At 39.6% G+C, this 22295-nt stretch overlaps 1 protein-coding gene across 5 annotated transcripts in view; it reads left to right on the top strand.

Moving 5' to 3' along the window:
* LOC112618307 (schwannomin-interacting protein 1) overlaps window positions 1-22295 on the top strand; it is a 614431-nt gene that overhangs the window by 540177 nt on the left and 51959 nt on the right. Inside the window, exon 1 of one of the 5 annotated variants that reach the window (XM_025375253.1) lies at window positions 16733-17254. The exons of the other annotated variants lie outside the window; for them this stretch is intronic. Within the exon in view, the coding sequence (XP_025231038.1) occupies window positions 17225-17254 (30 nt within the window). The 5' untranslated portion in view covers window positions 16733-17224. Of the gene's footprint in view, window positions 1-16732; window positions 17255-22295 lie in introns of those variants that run through there. 5 annotated transcript variants of the gene reach the window in all.

The raw sequence follows: 22295 nt of genomic DNA, 5'->3' as shown, positions 1-22295 counted from the left end.
AATTATATAGGTTGGTGCAAAAGTAGTTGCGGTTTTTGCCATTACTTCCAATGGCAAAAACCGCAACTACTTTTGCACCAACCTAGTAACAGAACTAACATTGGAAAATGACTCTTCAAGGCATGAGGCAGAGTAATCTGGGGAGGAATAGGTAACTGCAACTGGGAGGGCTAAGTGGTGTTGGTATCAGCAGTCTGCAGGTAGGAGATTCAGAGCAGGGTGTTAGGAAGGACAGACAATTAATTGTTTGCAAGCAAGAGAGTAGATAGGAAGGCACCTACTCATCCAACAGGCCGTTTGGCAAGAGGGAGGTGGGAGAGAAAGCAGCCACCACTTGAGAACCATAGGAGAAGGCAGTGCCTTCAGGCTCTGTTGGAGCAAGACAGTGAAAAGAATGCTTATAAGAGAGGGCCCACAGAAAGGTTTTATGATGGACTTGGGGAGGAATAGGAGTTGGCCAGAGAGGGTTGGACAGAGCCATATGGGAAGGAGAGTGAATAAGGTGAATGAGGAGTTGAGGAGTATAAATTGGAGTAAGAAGTACCTTAAGTTGAAGCTTGATGGGGTCTCTAAGACAGTAGAGTTGAGGCTGCTAGTATGGGAGGCAAGAGAAGAGTTCTTAATCAGAACAAGATCTCTGGATCTTTGGACTGACAGCAATAGGTGGTAGGTGGTCTGATGAAGAGGATGAGGGTCATGAGGGAAACCTCCTTGAAAATTACAGAATACCCCCCAGGTGTCCTACAGTGCCTGCATCTCTTAACCTGCTTTTTCTAAACTTGAAGCAATTAGGCTTAAACTCATCAACGACCTCAGTTAGCTTCCTCTTCTATAGTGTGGAGTTAATCCTATGGTAGAGCTTAGTGTTGGAGCAAGGACAAATAATGACAGCCAGGGCCAGCGTGGAGCCTAGCGGTGGTGCTTGGTACAGATCAGTTTCCTCCTCTCCTCCCTCAGCTCCCTCTTGAATTTCCCCTCCTATGAAGGGAAGTTGTCTTTCCAGTGGTATTTGCATGCCAAAAGTCACAGATGCCTTTTCCTTCCCAGACTGAGAACCTATGTAATTCTCGACATAAATGACTGTATGTCTGGTTTCTCTCTACTTCCATCTGCCCACCTTTGACGGGCTTCATGGGTATGTGACCTCTGTAGGCTTTGAAAGGCCCTGCTCTTGGCTTAATGTTCTGCTGTTGCCACCCTAAAATTCTTAATTTTTTAACAATGGTTCCCCATTTTCATTTTGCACAGAGCCCTGCAAAGTGCCCATTCTAACCCCTAAAAACTAAGTAACTGGTAAAACATGACCACAGGACAGTCACGTAATTTGATTTATCATCCCATTCATGTGTCAACATTTAGGATGAAGGATATTTTGAAAGTAATGGAAAACACCTTAACCATATCCTTTGTAAACAAGAAAATAATTGAGTACATCTAAACCCCTATGAACGCCCAATTTTTAATCATATTTTTTCAGCATGAAAAAACATCATCTCTTTCAGAAAGATTGTTCATTTATTGTCATTACCCCCCGTATTAATACGTTGAAAATCTGAAAGTTATTTTAACTTCAAGTGAAGCTTGACTGAATTATTATTATTCATGCCAAACAGAGCATTGAGTTCTTTCTTTAGAGCATTTCTTACCTGGATGTAGAAGTGCTCTTGTTAATTTTACAGGAGACATCTGTTTCCTCCAATGTGTACGTCCAAGAACTGTAGCCTTGAGATGAGGAAAGAAAGAACATGGGCAGGGCAGGCATGCATACCAGACTGGATCGTCATTTGTCATTTATCTGGACAGAGGGCATACTGGCCTCATTCCACTCACCAGCTGGGAAGAACAAACTCCCTACACAGATATAGCCATCAAACTTAGATTATGGTGACTAATGCTAAATGAAGAGTCCACACAGGTTTTCCAGGTTCAGCAGGGCCAGACCTGTACTCTGTGTAGTCTTGACCTGGATTCAGAATTAATTTATCACCTTGACAGGCAACCAAGTACCTGGAGTACTGAAAGTTTAGTAGTTATTTAATGTGGGAATCACAGTAATGATGCTGTAATATAAAACAGCAAATATTTCCTAGAGGGACAGCATTTGGATTAGAGAGAGATTCACACCACATCCACAATTTCTTCTTCAGACATTAGAATACTTTTTGGAAAACCACAGCTTAAATTGTATGTTGTTTCTTGGTTTTAACTGTCATTTTTATTTGTTTGTTTTCCTCTAAGAAAACAAATATGCTTCTTTTTTCTTTTCTTTTCTTTTTTATTTACTTTTTTCTCTCACCTAAACCTCAATAGTAGACAGGCAAATTTAAAAGTATGTCTTTCAAAAACCCAGTTTGTCTTCCTACTGGCCATTTTGCCTTCTATTCTCTGATTGGAAAGCTAATTGAGATACTTTATTCTTCTTTAGATATAAGAATTCTGACTTTTTACACTTATCAACAGACTTTTTTGGAGTGTATAAGTTGGCAATATTAAGTTATTTCCTTGTTTTGCTGGGCTATCCCCAGAACTACAAATTTATCACATAAGGTGGCAAATTGAGAAAAGGAAAAAAAAAAAAATCTAGGGGGGGCATCTAGTTACTGCAGTTGAGTAAGTGTTAGCCTTACCTGGGAAGCTGTAAATGATTCTTTTGCCCTCAATTTCAGCTGGCACAGTCAGCCCTGTCCCTGAGGCACATCTGCAGAGTGAGTGGGCCCTTTGAGCCTGCCCAAGCCACAGCTCACAGTGAGGACGGAAGTGCAGCCCAAAGGCCTTGCCAGGCTTAGCTCACAAGCTGGCAGTCACTTAGCATCCAGGAGAGCTTCATTCATTGTTTTGAGGTGAGCAAGTGGCCACTTGACCAGCTTTCCCATAGGTAGTCAATAGAACTAATGACAGCTGGTCACAGGCACACTCCTGCTCTCAATCCCAAGACCCTAAAGTGAGAGAACTTCTCGAGAATTTTATTTATTCCAATATTTTTTGGACACCTACTATATGCCTGGCACTGTGCCAGATGCTAGGTGGGCAGTGGTCAACTTGATACATATGGCCCTTGCTCTCTCACGGAGCATGCAATCTAGTGGAGCAAATCAACGTTACACATCCCACAAATTAGAGGGAAAAAAACAGTATGCTAAGTGAATTTAAAGCAGGACCTTATTTAGACAGGGGGCTAAGGAAAAGCCTCCAATTTTAAGCAAGAGAGGTGACTCAGGTGAAGGCAGAGGGTGTACAGGTTGAGAAACAGCTTGTGTGAGGGCCCTGAGGCAGTTGCAGGCATGAGCTTGGCTTTTCCAGAAAACTCAAAGGCCACCAGTGTACCTAGAGCTGTGTGAGCAAGGTTTTTTGAGAGGTGCAAAGAAGTCAGGAGGGTAGATCAGGGCCAATAACATAATGCTGGATAACAGCATTAGAGATTTAGGATTTTATCCTAAATGTTGTGGAAAACTGAGAAGTTTTAAACCAAGATGTGACAAAATCTGATTGTTTTTAGAAGTATTTTTAATTCACAAAGGGTAAGGTTTAATTAAGGGCAAGCCCTTAATTTTTTGTATCACTTTGGGAACTAAATCAAGGAGCGTGAAACCATCAAAATGATCGAATCAGGGGCAGCTGGGTGAGTGAGTGGGGCTAAATTTGTGCCATCTGAAATTGGGGTCAAAGTTCTGATGGCTTCGGTTGTAGTGACAGTTCTGCTGCAGAAATCCCTTCTGTCCTTTGGAAAATAAATTTGATTTTAAAAACCTCCAAACACAGCCCAAGTAGCTTCAACCATCAGTACAAGTTTCCACTGACATCTGCCATGCAAATGTGTACTTCTTCAGCCGGTTGCTCTTCCTCACAGTTACGCTGGAAATCAGAGGCCGTGAGAAGACAGCAAGTGTGGGTATTTGGGTATGGTAGATGGTGTTCATTTTCCTAGATTTAAAAAATTTGATTGAATGTCAAGAGTGAAAACAAACCAACCCTAAAGTCCCTTAGCATCATCTCAGATAAGGGGAGAAGAGAGATGTTGGAATGAGGTAGGTTTATCTAAGACGCTGAAACTCAAAAGGACTGCTCATTTCTATCCTGACATTCTTGGTAAATAATAAAAAAGCCCCAGCATTTTCAATAAGTGAACATTTGGGCCCAACTTATGTGTCTGAAAGAGGCTGCCTTTGCTATTCACCAAGGAAAACTGGTTTAAATTGGAGGGTTTTAGAAGAGTTGGGATTAATGTGCAGATTAATTTTACTGCGTAGGAATCATCTGTGACTGACTTAAACCTTTCTCACTGAGAATGAGTTTACCTGTTGTCATGTGTTGGGAGTAGCATAATTTCCTGATCAGTACCTTTATAATTCTGAAATAACTTGCTTCTAAAAGATGAGAAGCTTTCTTAATTCAATAGCTTTAGGATAAAGCAAGTTAAGTAGCTCATTAAATGTTTTTCTGGCATTTTTATTATACTTCAGAAAACTTTTTAGAACAGTGTTTGTTCTACTATTCAAATGACTAAAATAATTTGAATCTCTCTTCTGAGAGAATGAAAATGAGAAAGGATGTAAGAACAGTCCATGTTGCTGCATAACTCGCCCTAGAAAAGCTGGTCAGAGAACAGACCTAAGGAAACTCCTAAGTACAAAATTTCTTTATAACTAATAGCTATTGCATTTCAACACTACCTCTGTATTTAAAAAAGAAAAAAAGATTTAGTGACCATTGATAAATTTAATAGCTCCTTAGAGATGATGTTAACGGTTTAGTCATAAATTTTATGTTTCTGTGGTAAGAAACATAAAAAGCTGTGGTAAGAAGAATATAACATTTCAGCCCAAACTGTAGGGTGGCATACCAGGAAAACACATTTTCAGAAAAGTTATGCTATGTAAATTGTTTCTTTTCATTAATATTTTACTTTATCCTACAAAATCATTTTTTAAAAAATAGAAACACTAGAAATATTTTTTAAATAGTAACTATGATTTTCGTATTAAATTCAGTTTTTATAATGAACTCATGATCTAGTGTGTTTAGTTTTTGAAATGTCCATGATCAATGTCAAAAGAAAAAACTTTACTGTCATTAAATTTCTATAAGGAAGACCTTCAATTGAAATCTAATTTTTTTTGTTGACTCACCCAATGCTGTATATAATATATTATTGTTATATTATTTTGTATTGCTGATGTGGAAACCTCATGATATAAAATGAAATTGTTATAAAAAGACAGCCGTCTGACAGCCTGAAAGTGGGGGGCAGGGGCAGTTTATAACTCAATTCATATTGTAGATTAGGAAATAGAGGCTGACAGCTCTGAAGCAGTAGCCCAAGGAAACACACCTAATAAGAAGTGCAGTCAAGCCCAGAACCAGGTCTTTGATTTGATCCAAAGTTTTCTCAACTCTAGAACCTTCAAAGATGGCCTAGATTGCAACTTTGGATGAATTCGCATTTGTGTAACCTTTATATATACATACATTTACTAATGTAGCTGAAGACCTATGTATTTATATTACAGTCATTAAATATATTATTGAAATGTTAGTAAAACAATGTATCGTACTTTTAACATTATTTTTGTTTCATAATCCTATTCCAAACAGATTAAAAAACACAATAGTCCACTAGAGGGCACCTTTCTTCAACATCAGGATCAGTTCCCTTCCCCAGTACTCTATTAACCTGGTTTTAATCAGCCACTATCGCCTCGGAGCACAGAAAAGTTTTTTTATTGTCAGAGATTCCATGTATTGCTTTAGCAAAATGCATGTATATTGGTAGGCAAGGCTATCTGTGCTGCTAAGATACCTGGAAGGATGCAGGGAAGCATGACCCTTCTTCCCCTATACACATACATGCATGCACACAAACTTTGTGTTAGTTTGGGCTTAGCCCTTCTTGACATGATAACCTAACTTATTTTTATTTGGAAAGTCTTGCCTTAGCCCTGGCAAATTTATACTACTTTTCACTTTTTCTGACACTGCGTTCTCTGACTCCAAATGCTGGAAAACAGAGAGTAAAATAGATGGTCTTTAAATGTTGACATAAATTTGGGACGAAATGATGTAGACTTCACCCAGATTTACCTATCCATCAGTTGCTGTTTTTCTACAGCATGTGAATTTCAGTTAGTGTTGGGCATAAAATACTACGGGGAAAAGAATAGGATTGTGTCCAATAAACAAGTACTCTGGCAGATTCTATTGAAATATAAAACCATCTCATTATTCTAGAGGCAAAGGGAGGCTGCCTGCTATAGCACTGCCTAATGCATTACATTTCAAACTGTGTCTGTAGAAACCCAGGGTTGCTGGAGGTATTTTTAGAGATTAATTTGTACCTATATTATGAGCGGCTAAACACCTCATCCCCAACCCTGGAAAAAAAAAAAAAAATCAAACTGGAAATTAAAGAGTTCTGAAATGTGAAAATAATTCAGAATACAACTACAAACGAGATAGTCTGTGGGACTTTGGAGAAAAGTCCTGTAAAGCTGTGGTAAGAAGAATATAACATTTCAGCCCAAACTGTAGTGATTTAATTCCCTCATTATCTGTGCAAAGTATTTCTCTCAACCCAATTTTTCAACATCAGCATATTTAATTTATCCTGCCAGGTGAAGTAGTCTTTCACAGTCCTTAAAAATCAACGAACTTATAAATATGTGTCATCGACCATGAAGGTGGTAGCTCTGTACTGGCCTTTCTAAAAAATTCATGGCTGTGCATGCCCAAGCAATAAAATTACACAAGTTGCCCAGAGGCCCAGCTTGGTTCAGTACCAGGTTAGGATCAGGCACATCTGTTTGGCATAGTCTCTCATCAAGCCTAACAGTCGGTTGTGCAATGACAAGCAAACACCCAGTATATCAAATGAGAAGGTCCTGTTGTAGATTAATGGCCTATTGTAAGTTTGGGTACTCTGTCTTATCTTGTTCATAATCAGAAATATGAGTAATTGCTATATATTGTTAGTAAACCAATTTTGAATAAGTTTCTTGCTACTTTGCTTTTAAGATTCTGGACATGTTTAGTGAAGAATACGCAGAGATTGCAGCATAATCCATTAAAAGAACTGTTGCCATTTACAACTACTTACTTGTGTGAAACAGGATTCTTTTGATGTGGCACAACCAAACAAAATCTTATTCCAGATGTAGCTTTACATTTAGTTATATGTTAAAGCTATATCTGGAATAACATTGTAACTGACCTCTATAAATTCTGCTTTCTCTTTTTTTGTATCGCAAAACAGCATCATGTTCTCATTGAGAGACACATAAATATAGATTTGACCTCAGAATAATTTTATCCCGATAGAAACATTTGATGGTTTTGTATGTTGGTTTTCATATTGATTTTCATTTAAAGCAAATTCTAGTATTTAAGAAAATAGAAACAAAGTGACAACCAATTAGTGATTCACACTAATAATTTTCTCAGGAAACCATTTTTTTCTTATAATATGAAATAATAAACATAAATATAACCAAGGTCAGAATAGTCCAAACTTCTAAGTAAATTAATTTACATAGGTTATAAGACTCTCAGGTAAATTTCTTATTTATAATTATAAGGCTAAAAAATTATAACCTATCTCGTTTTTACTCTTCCCTCACTTTCTATTTTTGGGCCTCAGAGTATTGTTAGAAGTGGAGAAGTATCCTGACACCAGCTGTCCTCTTCTGGGGCTCCTGTTCCATATCTGTAGTGTGGGAAATGACCTTGATGCAATAGTAGCCTACAAGTACACTACCAGACATTTCTCCCAGAAGCCACAGGCCAAATTAAGATGTTCAGATCACACAGTTCATTACCTCTATTTAAAATGCAAGGCAAGAAGCAAGGGAAAGAGATGGGATGAGCTGACATACTTAGGATATGGCACAGGAGTATGGCAGGACCTTGAGTTAAGCAATATTTATATGTCCAGCCTCTCTGCCATGACAGCCTTTCCTATTGAGAATATGGTTATGAACCACAGTTGAGGTTTGAGAAAGGATTCCCGTTCCACTTAGACACAAGGTATCTGCCAGTGACACATGACTTGCTTTGTAAGAGACAGAGCCAATTCCCTCTGGCTTCCTCTGTAGCTTGCCTCTTAGCCTGATGAGAAGCTGGGGATTGCATTTACATTTCTTGGGCAGAGGACATATAGGACCAGAATGGGTGTCACCAATGGGAAATCAATGTAAGATCTAATGAATGAGGGCCTCATGTGCCTCAGCTTATTTAGTGTGTCATGAATATTAGGCGGTTCTTTAGTCTTTTCATCCCTTTCTATGCTTGGCACCTACACACTTGATCTAGGCCTAACAAATCTGTTACTAACTTACTTATTGATATTTTACACATCTCATGAATTCTGACTATAGTAGTCTCCCCCTTGGTCTGCCAGGGATACTTTCCAGGACCCTCGGAGGATGCCTGAAACCATGGATAGTCCCAAACCCAATATATTATGTTTTTTTTCCTATATATACCTATTATAAAGTTTAATTTATAAATTAGGTACAGGAAGAGATTCACAATAATAATCATGAAATAGAATAATTATAACAATATGTCAGCATCATGGCTCTTGCACTTTAAGGTCGTTATTAAGTAAAGTAAGGGTTACTTGAATACAAGCACTATGATGTCAAGACAGTCCAGCTGATACTGAGCCAGCTACTTAGTGACTCATGGGTGTAGAGTGTCCACAGCATGGATATGCTGGACAAAGAGAGGATTCACATCCTGGGTAGGATGGCATGAGAGTTCATCAGAAGAATGACACAGAATTTAAAACTTACGAATTGTTTATTTCTGGAATTTTCCATTTAATATTTTCAAACTATGGTTGACTACAGGTAATTAAAACCTTGAAAAGCAAAACCACAGATAAGGGGGAATGACTGTATGTCTACTTACTTGCTCATTATCTAAATCTAACACATACATTTCACTTGTGTCTTATAAGCTATTACGTAGTCATTATCTATACTTAACACATGTTTGTGAGTTTCATCCATCTTCTTGTTCGTCTGTACCAGAATTGACTGTTGTCAAAAAATACAACAAAGCCCCTACAAAATCTCTTGGAAATGCTTTCTTCTTACTGGTGCAGCCTCTGATTCCACGTCCTTGCCCTAGGGGTTTTAACCTGCAGCAGCTCCAACCAAGCAGCTTTAGGGACCAGATCAAGGCTACCCAGCCATCTGTGCTCCTATATCTTCCCCTATCACCACAACTTCCTCTTTACTCAACATTTCTTTGCAACTCTACTCACCATATCTTCTGTCCCAAGACTGAATGAATGCCTGCCAGACACTCCTGACCCAGTTCTTCCAGAACCTGGCCCTTATTTTCTATTCACCATCATCAGTTTCTCCCTTTACTGGCTCCTTTCCTGCTGCCTACCTAGACATTTGGGTCTCCCACATCTTAAACATCAGCTACATCGGCAACCTCTCCACGCTACCACCCTAATGCTCTGATTTATTAACAAACCTGTTCACGAATTCTCAACTCAGCCTCTCAACTTTTTAGCCACAACCACCCAGCTTCCACCCCTAATGCACGACTACTGAAATTATTCCCTCAGCATAACTCATGACTTCCTAATAGTCCAAATTAATGGCTTCTGGTTGTTTTCCTCCTCCACTTCCCTGCAGTATTTGAAGAAACTAGGCTCTGACAGCATTCCCTCTCTTTTTCTGACTCCTCACTGTGTTCGTTTTCATTCTCCTCTTACTTTGTTGACCATGTCTCCTTTGCATGGCCTTGCCCTCTAAATGTGGGCTTCCTACCCAATTTATCTGCGGTCTCATTTTCCTTAGTTTCAGTTACCATCGGTCAACTGTGGTCTGAAAATATTAAGCTATTTTGAGAGAGAGACCACATTTACATGACTGTTACTACAGTATATTGTTATCATTGTTCTATTTTGTTACCCGTTATCGTTGTTAATCTCTTACTGTGCCTAAGTTATAAATTAAACTTTATCACAGATATGTACATATGGGAAAAACATAGTATATATAAGGTTCAGTACTATCTTCAGTTTCAGGCATCCACTAGGGGTCTTGGAATGTGATCCCCCATGGATAAGGAGGGACTACTGTATTAGTTTTCTATTTCTACTATAAGAGTCTCCCAAATTTAGTGGCTTAAATCAACACAAATTTATTGGTATTATAATACCAAAAGTCACAAGTCCTAAATGGGCCTCACTGGACTAAAATCAAGGTGTCCACTGAGCTACATTCTTTCTGGAGGCTCTAGAGGAAAATCAGTTTCCTTGCCTTTTCCATCTTCTAGGGACAGCCCACCTTCCTTGGCTTGTGGCCTCTTCTTCCATCTTCAAAGCCAACAACAACATTGGACCAAGCCTTTCTCATACTGCCGTCTCTCTGGTTCTTCCTGTTATGCCTCCCCCACTTCTACTTTGTAAGACCCTTGTGATTATTACATTGAGCTCATCTGGATAACCAGACTACTTCCCCATCTCAAAGGCAGCTGCTTATCATAATTTTACTTTGTCGCTTGGGGATTAGGTTGTAAACAGTCAGCCCAGGAGATGGGACATTATTGTGCCTTCCACAGTAATGTCTTTGTTTCTCTTTAGTTCTGTCTCTACAATCTCTCCCTTAATCTAATTCATTCTTACAGCTTCAACTATCCTCTCTGTGTAAAAGACCCCCAAATTCTACCTGTCAGCCCAATCTCTCTTGAGCCCCAGCTGCCTCTTACACCTTCAACTGCAAATTTTATGAAAATTTAAACCTCCTTACTGTACCCCAACCCCCTCAGAACCAGTTCCTTCTGCTAACTTCCCTGTTTGTTTTCACAGCACCAATTTTACTCCAGTAATGGTCTCAAAACCTCACAATTCCTTATCTTGCTCACTCCCTCATGTAGATCACTGCCTAAGTGCCATCGGTTCCTTTTTCGGTGTCTTGGGATGCATCCCTCTGTCTTTGCCCTTGCATTCCCATGATCTCCTCTATCATCCAAGGGACTCTATTCCTTGAACAGTTGATGTTGTTCTTAATTAGGAGAAGAAAACATCCATTTCTCTTCCTTTCCTGAATACTTAAGAGCTGTTTTACATTTACTCTCATTTCATCATGTTACCAACCCAGTGAGCAAGGAATAAACGTTCTTAGTTATAGATGAGGAAACTAAGGCAAAGAGAAATATGGTAGCTCTCTGAGGGTCATATTCATTTATTCAATTGTTTCAAAGTATTTATTGAGAACCAGGTACTATTTCAGACGTTGGGGATATAGCACTGAGTAAACCAACCAAGATGCAAGTTCTAAGGAAATTCACATTAATCTAGATCTACAAAAGACAGACATTAAATAAGTGAATAACCAAATGAACAAGATTGTTGCAGTCTCCTGGTTCACTCTAGCTGAGTGTTCTCTTCTTCTCTTGAATTTCTAGTGAGCAAACAAATTATTTAGAGGTATTTAACTCATCTTTATCATACCTAGTCATTTGTGTACTGCCTCATTTCTCTTACCAAACTTATTGAGGGCAGAAACACTACTTCACATGGCACATGACAGGAGCTTGTTTCAACTACAAAAATCGAGGAAGATGTTGAGGAAAATACTTTGTGTTTCTGCAAAGCATTTTTAAAGGTTTATTGTCTGTAGATGATGCCAGTTTTGTTGGTGGCAACAATACAGGTTGAGCATTCCCCAACCCCAAAATCTGAAATCTGAAATGCTGCAAAGTCCCAAACTTTTTGAGTACTGACATGATGCCACAAGTGGAAAATTCCACACCTGACCTCATGTGACAGGTTGCAGTCAAAATGAAGTCAAAATTTTGTTTCATGTACAAAATTATTTTGAAATATTGTATAAAATTACCTTCAGGTTATGTGTATGAGGTGCATATGAAACAAAAATGAATCTTGTGTTTAGACCTGGGTGCCATCCATAAGATATTTCATTATGTATATGCAGATATTCCAAAATCCAGGACATTTCTGGTCTCAAGCACTGTGGATAAGGTTTACTCAAGCTGTAGTGACAAGTAATTCTTCTTTGGGTGGGGTATTCAAGGACCTAGTTTCCCCTGATGTCCACATATTAATTTTTTCATCATTCCTTTTCTTTCATTGCCCAGTAAAGAAGTACCACTTAAGCTATATGTGTACTTACTCTCCCCAATTTCCTGAGGAGAAGCTTAAAAGTTATTACTTAAGATGGTGACTTCCCTGCTCATCTTTCCCACCCCCAGTATTTCATTTTTTCTAACATTTCAATTTGAACAGAATAATAACAACATAATAAGAACAGAATGGAAGGGGTTTTGGACAACAAAGATAGTGGTATAAAGTCATATCCTCAGGCCATCTGAGCATAAGTTTCAAAAGTGAGTAACTGGGGTCAGGAACTGACTGGAAGGGGCATACGAAACTTTCTGGCATAAGCCGTGTGAGTTAAGTGCAAGAGTTGACTTTCCAGTGGACTTTTTTCCACAAATACCCATTGCTGCACCACTTAGATTCAACAACTGATGTTTAATAAACTTGCTTTGTCACAGCTTTCCACTGACCTATCCATCTACCCATCCATCAATTCCTCTCATTTACTTCATGTGCTTCAAAGTAAGTTGCAGACATCAGTAAGTGCCCTAAATACTTTAACTTGCATATCATCAACTTGAGTTCATGTTTATTCTTGTTTATTCTTTTGGGGTAAATTTTATGTACAAAGAAATGCACATATCTTAATGTTTTATTCAATGTGTATTGACAAATACACACCTGTATAGCCAAACACTTAAACAACTCACACAGCTTATGCCAGACAGTTTCCTATTACCCTTCCGGGTCTCTTCCTGACCCATGCTATTCACTTTCAAAACTGTATGCTCGATGGCCTGAGGATGTAACTTTTTACTATTATATTTATTGTCCAAAACCCCCTTTCATTCTGTTGTTGCTAATTGCCACAATTGAAAAAAAAAATGTTTTTCTGGATTTAAAGACACAATAGTTTGTAGGTGGCAGAAACAATATTTTAATAAGGAAATAATCTAAATTTTCTTCCCTTAAAACATATCTTGAATTGAGTTTTAGGTAGACCCACACTGCAGCCTCACTCTTACTTTATGATAGATTTTGATTTCAAGGGCAGCCTCATTTGGCTCAGTCAAAAGGGGTTTATTTCTCCAAGTCTTGTGGGTCCTCATTTAGTATTCGTCTTAGTCTGTTAGGGCTGCTATAATAAAAATCATAAACTGGGTAGCTTATAAACAACAGAAATGTATTTCTTAGAGTTCTGAAGACTGAGAAGTCCAGAATTAAGGCACCAGCAGATTTGGTATCTCATGAGGCCCCGTTTCCTGATTTATAGATGGCAATGGCATCTTCTCACTGTGTCCTCACACAGCAGAAGGGGCAAGGCAGCTCTCTTGGGCCTCTTTTAAAAAGGGCATGGATCCCATTTGTGAGGGCTTCACTCTCATGACCTAATCACCCCCTAGTGGCTCCACCTTTGAATACCATCATACTGGTGATTAGGTTTCAACATACAAAGTTTGAGGACACACACATTCACCATACTCATTTGGTATGAACCCATATGAAACATACTCATTTGGTATGAACCCAGAAAATCAGGTTTGTTTCTTTGGTTTCCTTGCTTTGATGCCTTTTTGTTGTTGGACATGCCACAACTTTCTTAGACCTTGGTTTCCATATCTGAACAGTGACAGGGTTAGGCGAAATGATCTCTTGAGGTCTCATCTAAATTTGAAACGCAATATTTTTTATGGGAAGGGAAGCTGTGAAGATCTGAGAAGAAAAAAAATAATCTCTATGCTACAAAGACTATGCTTCACATAAAGAGCTCGTCGATAGTTTTTAGTTAAAGATAACAAATGTTACTGCAGTTTGGTAAATTATTCTAGCTTAAGTGTTCTTGGAACAGCTGGTTTCTGTTTAAAGTTTTTTGCACTAGCAAATCATACTTCAAATTATAACACAAAGTTGTTTCCAATGAATGACTATAAAGAGAAGCCTGTCTAATATATTCTTTTTTTTTTCATCTTGTTTATACCTCTTGGGAGAGTTTTTTTGACAGGATTTGGGATACAATTGTCAGAAATCTGTTCTCCCTAGAGCCACCTCTGAGTCACTTCCACTATTTACGGAACAGCAACTGTGAAGAGTGGAATCATGTTTAGACTTTTTTTTTTTAACAACACATGATAAATGTCTTTGGGAGCTTACGTAATATATTCCAGTGTCTTCAGTTTTCAGAAGAGACAGAGTCCAGGAAGCAGCTTTTTAACCTTTGCACAGCTTGGAAACATGTTCCTGAGTCTTAGGATCATAGATTGTCAAGGGAGTAACTTGAGTAAGGTTTTAACTGCCTTTGAAGTTAGAGCTGTTCTGTCCTGGAAAGTGTTTTTTATATTAAACATAAGATTTCCACTTCATCTTATCTGCTACCTTGCAAAATGAACTTTTTTCCTTGGGCCTGCTCTTCTTTGCTCATATTTAGAATTCCAGAACCTTGGCCAGGCATGGTGGCTTAGGCCTGAAATCCCAGCACTTTGGGAGGCCAAGGCGGGTGGATCACCTGAGATCAGGAGTTCGAGACCAGCCTGGCCAACATGGTGAAATTGTGTCTCAACTAAAAATACAAAAATTAGCTGGGCGTGGTGGCGCGTGCCTGTAGTCCTGGCTACTCGGGAGACTGAGGCAGAAGAATTGCTTGAACCTGGGAGGCAGAGGTTGCAGTGAGCCGATCACGCCACTCCAGTCTGGGTGACAGAGTGAGACTCCATCCCCCTTCCCCCCACCCCCCCAAAAAAAAGGAATTCCAGAACCTCATTGGGTGGTTGTCTTGCAAGGCACTCTACACAGAAGTCTCTGTCTCTGAGAGAAGAATGGAGTTTTAGGATGGGGGTGTATTGTTTATTGTTTCTTATCCCTGAAAAGTTTCCATCTTCTTTTCTTGATCTTGGTTCATTCCCTATGCCCAGGCTTCTGCTTCATTCATCAAGCTTTCGTTGTGCAGCCAATGAGTAGGCCTAGAAAGTCCTGCACATGTTATGTGGCCCACCTCTCTCCTGGACTAGGAAGGATAAGGGCAGTGAGTTTCTGCAGGGTGAGTCTCCAGAGTACTTTTCCTTTCAACCTGCTGCTGAAATTGAAGCCTCTGAGGATACCAGTTGAGTTTTCACGGCCATGTTTTTATTCTCCTCACTAGGAAGGCTGAAATGAGTGTGCTTGTGAGTGCATCAAGGGAGTCGAATTGAGATAGCAGGTTTTGCTCCTGCTTGAATCTCAAATAGTAAAAACTAAGAATTTTTATAAAAGTAGGTTTTTGTCATTCCACAAAACAGATAAGTTATTAAAAGTACATTAGCAAATAATCCTAACACAAACCGTTTTTTAAGAGAGTGCCTGATATGAAAACTTGTCAAACATGTCAATTCTATTTCACACACAAAAAGTACTTATTTTCTCTGTCAGTAGCACGGTGAAACAGCTTGGTTAATGGGAAGAGGAAGAGTTTTTGAGACGGCTACATAAATAGAACATAGGACAGATATATACTAAAATACTTTAAAAATAATATCCCTATTGATTTTTTTAATTTGATGGTTTAAATTCAGTCATGTTTTTGTTAAGTACCATTGAGGTACTCAGAGCTATTTTATTAAGAAACGACATGGGCTGGGCGTGGTGGCTCACGCCTGTAATCCCAGCACCTTGGGAGGCCAAAGCGGGCAGATCACAAGGTCAGAAGATCGAGACCATGCTGGCTAACATGGTGAAACCCCATCTCTACTAAAAAAATACAAAAAAAATTAGCTGGGCCTGGTGGCGGGCGCCTGTAGTCCCAGCTACTCGGGAGGCTGAGGCAGGAGAATGACGTGAACCCGAGAGGCAGAGCTTGCAGTGAGTTGAGATCTTGCCACTGCACTCCAGCCTGGGCAAGAGAGTGAGACTCTGTCTCAAAAAAAAAAAAAAAAGAAACAACAAAACTAATTGCCTGTGGCAACTGAGGAATATAGATAAGAAAATTTTATTTAACTTTTCCCCCTTAATTTTCTCATTACATTAGCTTGAAGAATTTACAGCCCAGTTTTTTCTTTTTGTATATCCTCAAGTCCTAAAGTGGCCCTGAAGCCACTCAGAAATTGGCCCCAGTTTTTTTCCCAGAAACATGTATTGTCTGACTTGTATTTCCTTTGAGTATTGTTCGCAAGTCCAGAATTACTCGCTCTCAGGGAGGGTCGGTCTGTTCCAAGAATTTTATGTGCTACATTGGCGGTGTCCATATTTTCAAGTCACAGCATTGGGTAGTAATATATGTACAAAGCTTTACATTAAAAAAAAAAAAAACCTTCCAATTAAGACTTTAGTTTTCATGAAATAAATTATAGTGACTTTAATATTTTAATAAGCTGTCTCCCTAAAAAAACTTATAACAGCAATTATTCCATCTTATTACTATTTGACTTAAAAAGAAGCTAGGAGCCAAAAAGAAGCGGGGAATTTAAAGAATTACAAATAATCCTTTTAAAGAGTAAAGACCTTTTAGTTATAAAGTTGACAAACACTTCAAAAACTCAACATAGACAAACATCCTTTCATTGTTGGTATTCAGAATGGATTGCTCTCTGTTTAGCATGTTAAAAGTTCTAAAATTATCTTTAAGGCCTTTTTTTTTTTTTTTTTTTTTTGATAAGCACCAGCCAAGCAGCATTAGTGGGCAGGAAGGATGATGCCTGAGGTTAGAAATGTTCAACTGCAACATTGATTTGTGTCTGTCTCTCTCCCTCTCCCTCGCTGGCCTTTTTCTCGTTAATGAGGACTAGAATGTTTCCACATCAGTTAACTGCCTTCATAAAGCACCAGAAGGTCACACCAGCTCCAGACTGATCCTTTTCTTTGTGCCTATAATATAATTGGCTGATTGTGCGGGTGATGAGCGCCCCCTCCCCCAGCCCGGTCCCAGCTCCATGTTCCTAAGCCTGCCTCACTGGTTTCGGAGGACTGGAGAGCAGCTCAGCTCTCTAGCTGCGCGCTTCCCGGCACAGGCAGTGCCACTGCGCAGGTTGATCAGCGAAACAGCATCCATTTTAATCTGCGGGGAGCCCCTGCCTTACCAGGGCGTTCTCTCCGCCCGCCAGTGGATGCTCCGCGCCTGCCCTCCGCAGCCTCGCTCAGCAGTCCTGCGTTGGGGTCTGCGCCCTAGGATGCACTGAGATGGTACATCAGGATAACTGCTCGTATCAGGTAAAATTTAAAGCCTGATTCTGAGGCCGGCATCCTTTGGGAGAGGAGGCCTTCCTCTTCCAAAGCAGCAGGTTGCCTCTTTCCGGATATTCAAGGGATTTTGCCATCCTCTGCGCCTGGCCTTCATCACATACAGTATCTGAATTGTAATTAGGTTTTCTGGGAAGTAATGGGGCAGAAAACACTGCTTCCTTGGCCTTTAAAGCATTCGTGAAATTCACGGAGGTGATTTGTGCTTTGCATATTCTGTATGTCTGCAAATAAGAGGAATTGCTTTGGACTGTAATTTGAATTTAAGGGAATTTCAGAGGAAAATCTGTTTGGAATCTCACATCGATAACACTGGAAAACGTAATTTTTGCTCGTTGCATAGGATGTGAGTTGCTTTACATCCAGCTTTTAGGACTGTCTTTAAGAAATTATGTAAATAGATAGTCGCGATTGATAATCTTAGAAATTTTCAAAAATCACCCAGTATGCACTTGATGTTTAAAGTTGCACTTGTGTGTCTTTCTGAACTCATTTTTAATAGTAGGTTGTTTTAATTGGTTGGTAAATAAGCATTAAAGTATCAACATGCATCAAAAACTCCAAATAGAAAAATCTTAGTAATGCATATTCATTTGTATGGTAATTTTCTACTGGAGTTATGAATTAGACACTTAGACGATTGCAAAAGATCGGCTCTAGAGTGTTTAGTAACTCCTTGTTAGGACTTGGACTGTTGAGGCAACATTGAAAGTATCTTTGTTGAAAACAGACAGCAAGAATGTTCTCAGAGAAATTGCTCTTTGCAGCAGCAGGCACGGCTGGTCCAAATCCTGGAGAGTTAATATTGGGATATTACTCAACTGACTGAGTTTAGAAGCTCTGAGAGACCAATTCTCTAACTTAACAATGCCTCTTCCTTGTGTGAGGTAGGTTACCTGAGACAAGCAAATGTTTCTCATAAGGTCAGATTTCACAGTGGTAAATATGTGCAGGCGAAATAGTGCATTTCACAAGACTCAAGGCAGTGGTTTCTCAGCTAAGTAACATGTGCCTATAAAATGTATTTATATACTTTGTCTTGCTTAATAACTAGAAATTTGTACTTACAGTTTTATTTTATAGTATTTTCATTTTATGGTACATTTAGGGCCATAGATCCTAAATACCCAGCTTCATGCTTCACAGTAATTCTTTCCACGAGAAAGGGGTCAGAGATGCTGAGAAAACAACCAACATGTCACTTACACATAATATAGAACTTGAGGGTAGGGGATGTCAAGTATGTATGGAGAGCCTAATCTACACATGGCATGGCTCCAGGTGATTGAATTACTATAATAATTAAAATAACTTTCTCTTTTCAAAGAAGCTATTTACTTTATTTTTGAAGGGCAAGCTACTATAAGATTATTCTCTATGTCCTTTCATTAGGTTTAACATAAAAGCATTGTGTTCGCAGCTTGAAAATTGGTCAAATATCAGCAATTTCATCTGGAGAAAAGGGGTTATGTTAGCATTCTGCTTCTTTCAAAGGAAGATAAATTGATTTTATTTTACATGAGCTGCAATATATAACAGTGTCATTATGTGTTTAATAGTTTTGAAGTATTTATTGCTTTTCCACAATAAAATTAAGTGTATTGGTTGGGTAATAATGGTCAATAGATTCTGCATCTGCATGGGATTTTATAGTAGAACTACCTACATGTGTGTGTTCTTTTGAAGCACTCTGTCTTTATACATAGCTCACAAAACAGAAACATTAACCTTGAAGCCAAATCTTAATCCCACTTAGAAACCTTCATTTTAGAACCCAGCTGGCACCACATGCAATTGGATTCAGAAAAGGTGCTTTCTCTAAGTCCTTAGCTTGATGTTTGTAGTCACTGATGATATCTGCAGTTGAATGGCTTTTGGAAACTTCCCCACCATTTTACAAGGACTTACTTATTTTTTGAGGATGATATTGCAGTGGTTCAAAGCAAATTTCTTAGGTTAGCATTTTTAGTCAGTTGATAGAATTTATTTGAAATATTGATTCCTTTTCTCCCATAAATGATATACACCAAGATTTCTTAATGGATAGTTCATGAATGGGGGCTTCAGGGACCATTCCCCTGAAAATTGCATGCACATTTTGGTGCTTTTGTATAGATGTACATCATTGTTGTTGTGGTTGTTATTGTCATCATAATTACAGCAATAATAGCCTTCTATGTGCTTTACCTACCCCTGCCCTTGCCCACACTCCATAGTCTATTTTCAACACAGTTTCCAAAATGAGCTTTTAAAACTGAAGACAGATCATGTCCCATATCTCAAAAATTTTAGTTTATCATCCTGCTCAGAGTAAAAATCCAAGTCCTCACAGGGCTTTATATCAGCTCATCTCTGCTTCCTCTTGGACTCCTCTCCTATATTCCTGATTTCCTCCACTACCTTCCCACCATGCTGGGCTGGCCCTGCACCTGCTATTCCTTCTGCCTGGCATGCACCCCTACCTCCCCTACCCACCCCCCTCCCCGCCTCACTGTGTAGGGTTGCCAGATTTAGCAAATAACCTACAGCGTTTGGGACATACACTAAAATATTGTTCACTGTTTATCTGAAATTCACATTCAACCAGGCATCTTATATTTTACATCTTATACATATTTACCTTATATTGTCACCTCTACCCCCATCCATTACTCTCTCACTTTCTGCGAGTGTTTGCTCAGATGTCACTTCTAGGTGAAGCCTTATCTGGATATAATCTGTAAACTTCCAGCTCTCCAGTTCTATCCCAATATTTCTTTTTTCTTTCTTTCTTTCTTTCTTTCTTTCTTTCTTTCTTTCTTTCTTTCTTTCTTTCTTTCTTTCTTTCTGTCTTTATTTTTTGAGACGGAGTCTCGCTCTGTTGCCCAGGCTGGAGTGCAGCAGTGTGATCTTGGTTTACTGCACCCTCCCTCTGCTGGGTTCAAGCAGTTCTCCTACCTCAGCCTCCCAAGTAGCTGGGATTACAGGCGCCCGCCACCACACCCAGCTAATTTTTGTATTTTTAGTAGAGACGGGGTTTCACCATGTTGGCCAGGCTGGTCTCAAACTCCTGACCTTACGTGATCCCCCCACTTTGGCCTCCCAAAGTGCTGGGATTACAGGCATGAGCCACCGCGCCTGTCCTATCCCAATATTTCTATCATGCTTCTCTATTTTTTTACTTATCATTTATCACCATTTATCATAGTACATATTTAATTATTTGTCTATTTTCTAGCTCCCTCACTCACATCATGAGGGCAGGGATTTTATCTTTGTTCTATCTGCTTTCCCAGTGCTTAGAATAGGTCCTCAAGTAATACGGATGGATATGTCTACTATTTGTAAAATTGACTAACAAAAAAGGCATTGTAAGGCCGGGCGTGGTGGCTCACGCCTGTAATCCCAGCACTTTGGGAAGCCGAGGCGGGCGGATCACGAGGTCAGGAGAAACCATCCTGCTTAACACAATGAAACCCCCGTCTCTGTTTAAAAAATACAAAAAATCAGCCGGGCGTGGTGGCGGGCGCCTGTAGTCCCAGCTACTCGGTAGGCTGAGAATGGCGTGAGCCGGGAAGGCGGAGTTTGCAGTCGAGATCGCGCCACTGCACTCCAACCTGGGTGACGGAGCAAGACTCCGTCTCAAAAACAAAAAAAAAAAAGAAAAAAAGGCATTGTCAACATTCTATGGCACTGTGGTTTCTTATTTTATGACTTTCAGTCCTACGCCTTCCCCTCTTCCACCATTAACCTGCACTGTTTTCATTGTGTGTGGGCTGATTATCTCTCGCCTTATTTCTTGTTAGTTTTCTCATCTGTGAAATGGAGACTTTCCCAGTTAACTTCCTGGCATGATTGTTGCCAGGTTCTCTGCCAGAGGCTGCCTTTCTGCATAAACAAGTCAGTTATCATGAATTAAGAGCTCCCTTCTTCTTGTGTCATTTCTTCTGAGCACATCAGGGGTTCAGTGAGGATTGTTCAGCGGCCCAGGGAAACCGTGTCTCACTTCATTTCCCAGTTGTATCTTGCTAATATGTAGAAATACAATGGATTCTTATACATTGCTTTTCTAAATGGATGGCTGTTTTGAAAAAGAGAGCTTCGCTGCTGCCAAGAGCCCGAACACCCCTGTTTGAGCAAGGGTTTGTATGCACTGTTCTTTGAACAACTTAAACCAAGGAGGAATAAACAGAAGGGATTCTCCTACAGAATTTTTCATGGTGGTTTTGTTTCGTTTTTAAAGGTGCTCACATTGTCGTCATCTTCATATACTTTTCTTCCTCACAGGATTTATTTTAGCAAAGAGGTTACTGAGGCATGTGTTGTCATTTTTGGTCATAGCCCTGTTAAAAGATAGAGCTATTGACCTCCATTTTCCAGTCTTGGGAGGAAGCCAATCTCTTCAGGAAAGAAATTCGCCCACAACTTCAGGCCTGGCAGCCTTCAAGAGGCCAAATTTTTCTAAATGGTTTTTGATAGACAGCTTAGAAATATTGTAAACTTGAATGCACAAGTTTAGGTCGAAGGGTCCGTTTTGCTTAAAAGCTCTTAAATATTTTTTCCCTCTTTCCTGGAGTGGGGTTTTGGGATAAGTGTGTATATAAAAACAATGACGTGCTTTCATACCTTTCTTGCCATTGCTTAAATTCCCTTATGACCGCCCCAGATATAGATCACACTCTGACATTCTTAGCTACTGTGGGAATGGAGACTTGAAGAAGAAAAAGTAAAATAGTGTGTGAATAACACTCATCTTTTTCCTCCCTTGGGAGCATAAAGAGTCCCTTCTTCAAACACATGCCAGGTCATGAGAAGCACGGTCAGAAATCTTTAATGCCTCCCTGTGTTCCTTAGGATACATTTCAGACTCCTCTGCATGGCCTTCAAGGCCCGACATTTGTTTCTGAACCCTGGGCAGAAACGCTTCTTGCTCCAGACCCTTTACTCCTGCCTTCACACTGCCATCAGTTCTTAGCTGCAATGCCTCAGGCTGAGATGTCACCTACCCACACACCACCTGCTCCCACCCACT

This window comes from Theropithecus gelada, chromosome 2 (assembly GCF_003255815.1).
Source record: "Theropithecus gelada isolate Dixy chromosome 2, Tgel_1.0, whole genome shotgun sequence".
In the NCBI taxonomy this organism is placed as follows: Eukaryota; Metazoa; Chordata; class Mammalia; order Primates; family Cercopithecidae; genus Theropithecus; species Theropithecus gelada.
The sequence above is the reverse complement of the archived record's forward strand: the minus strand, read 5'-3'. Positions and strand labels throughout refer to the sequence as shown.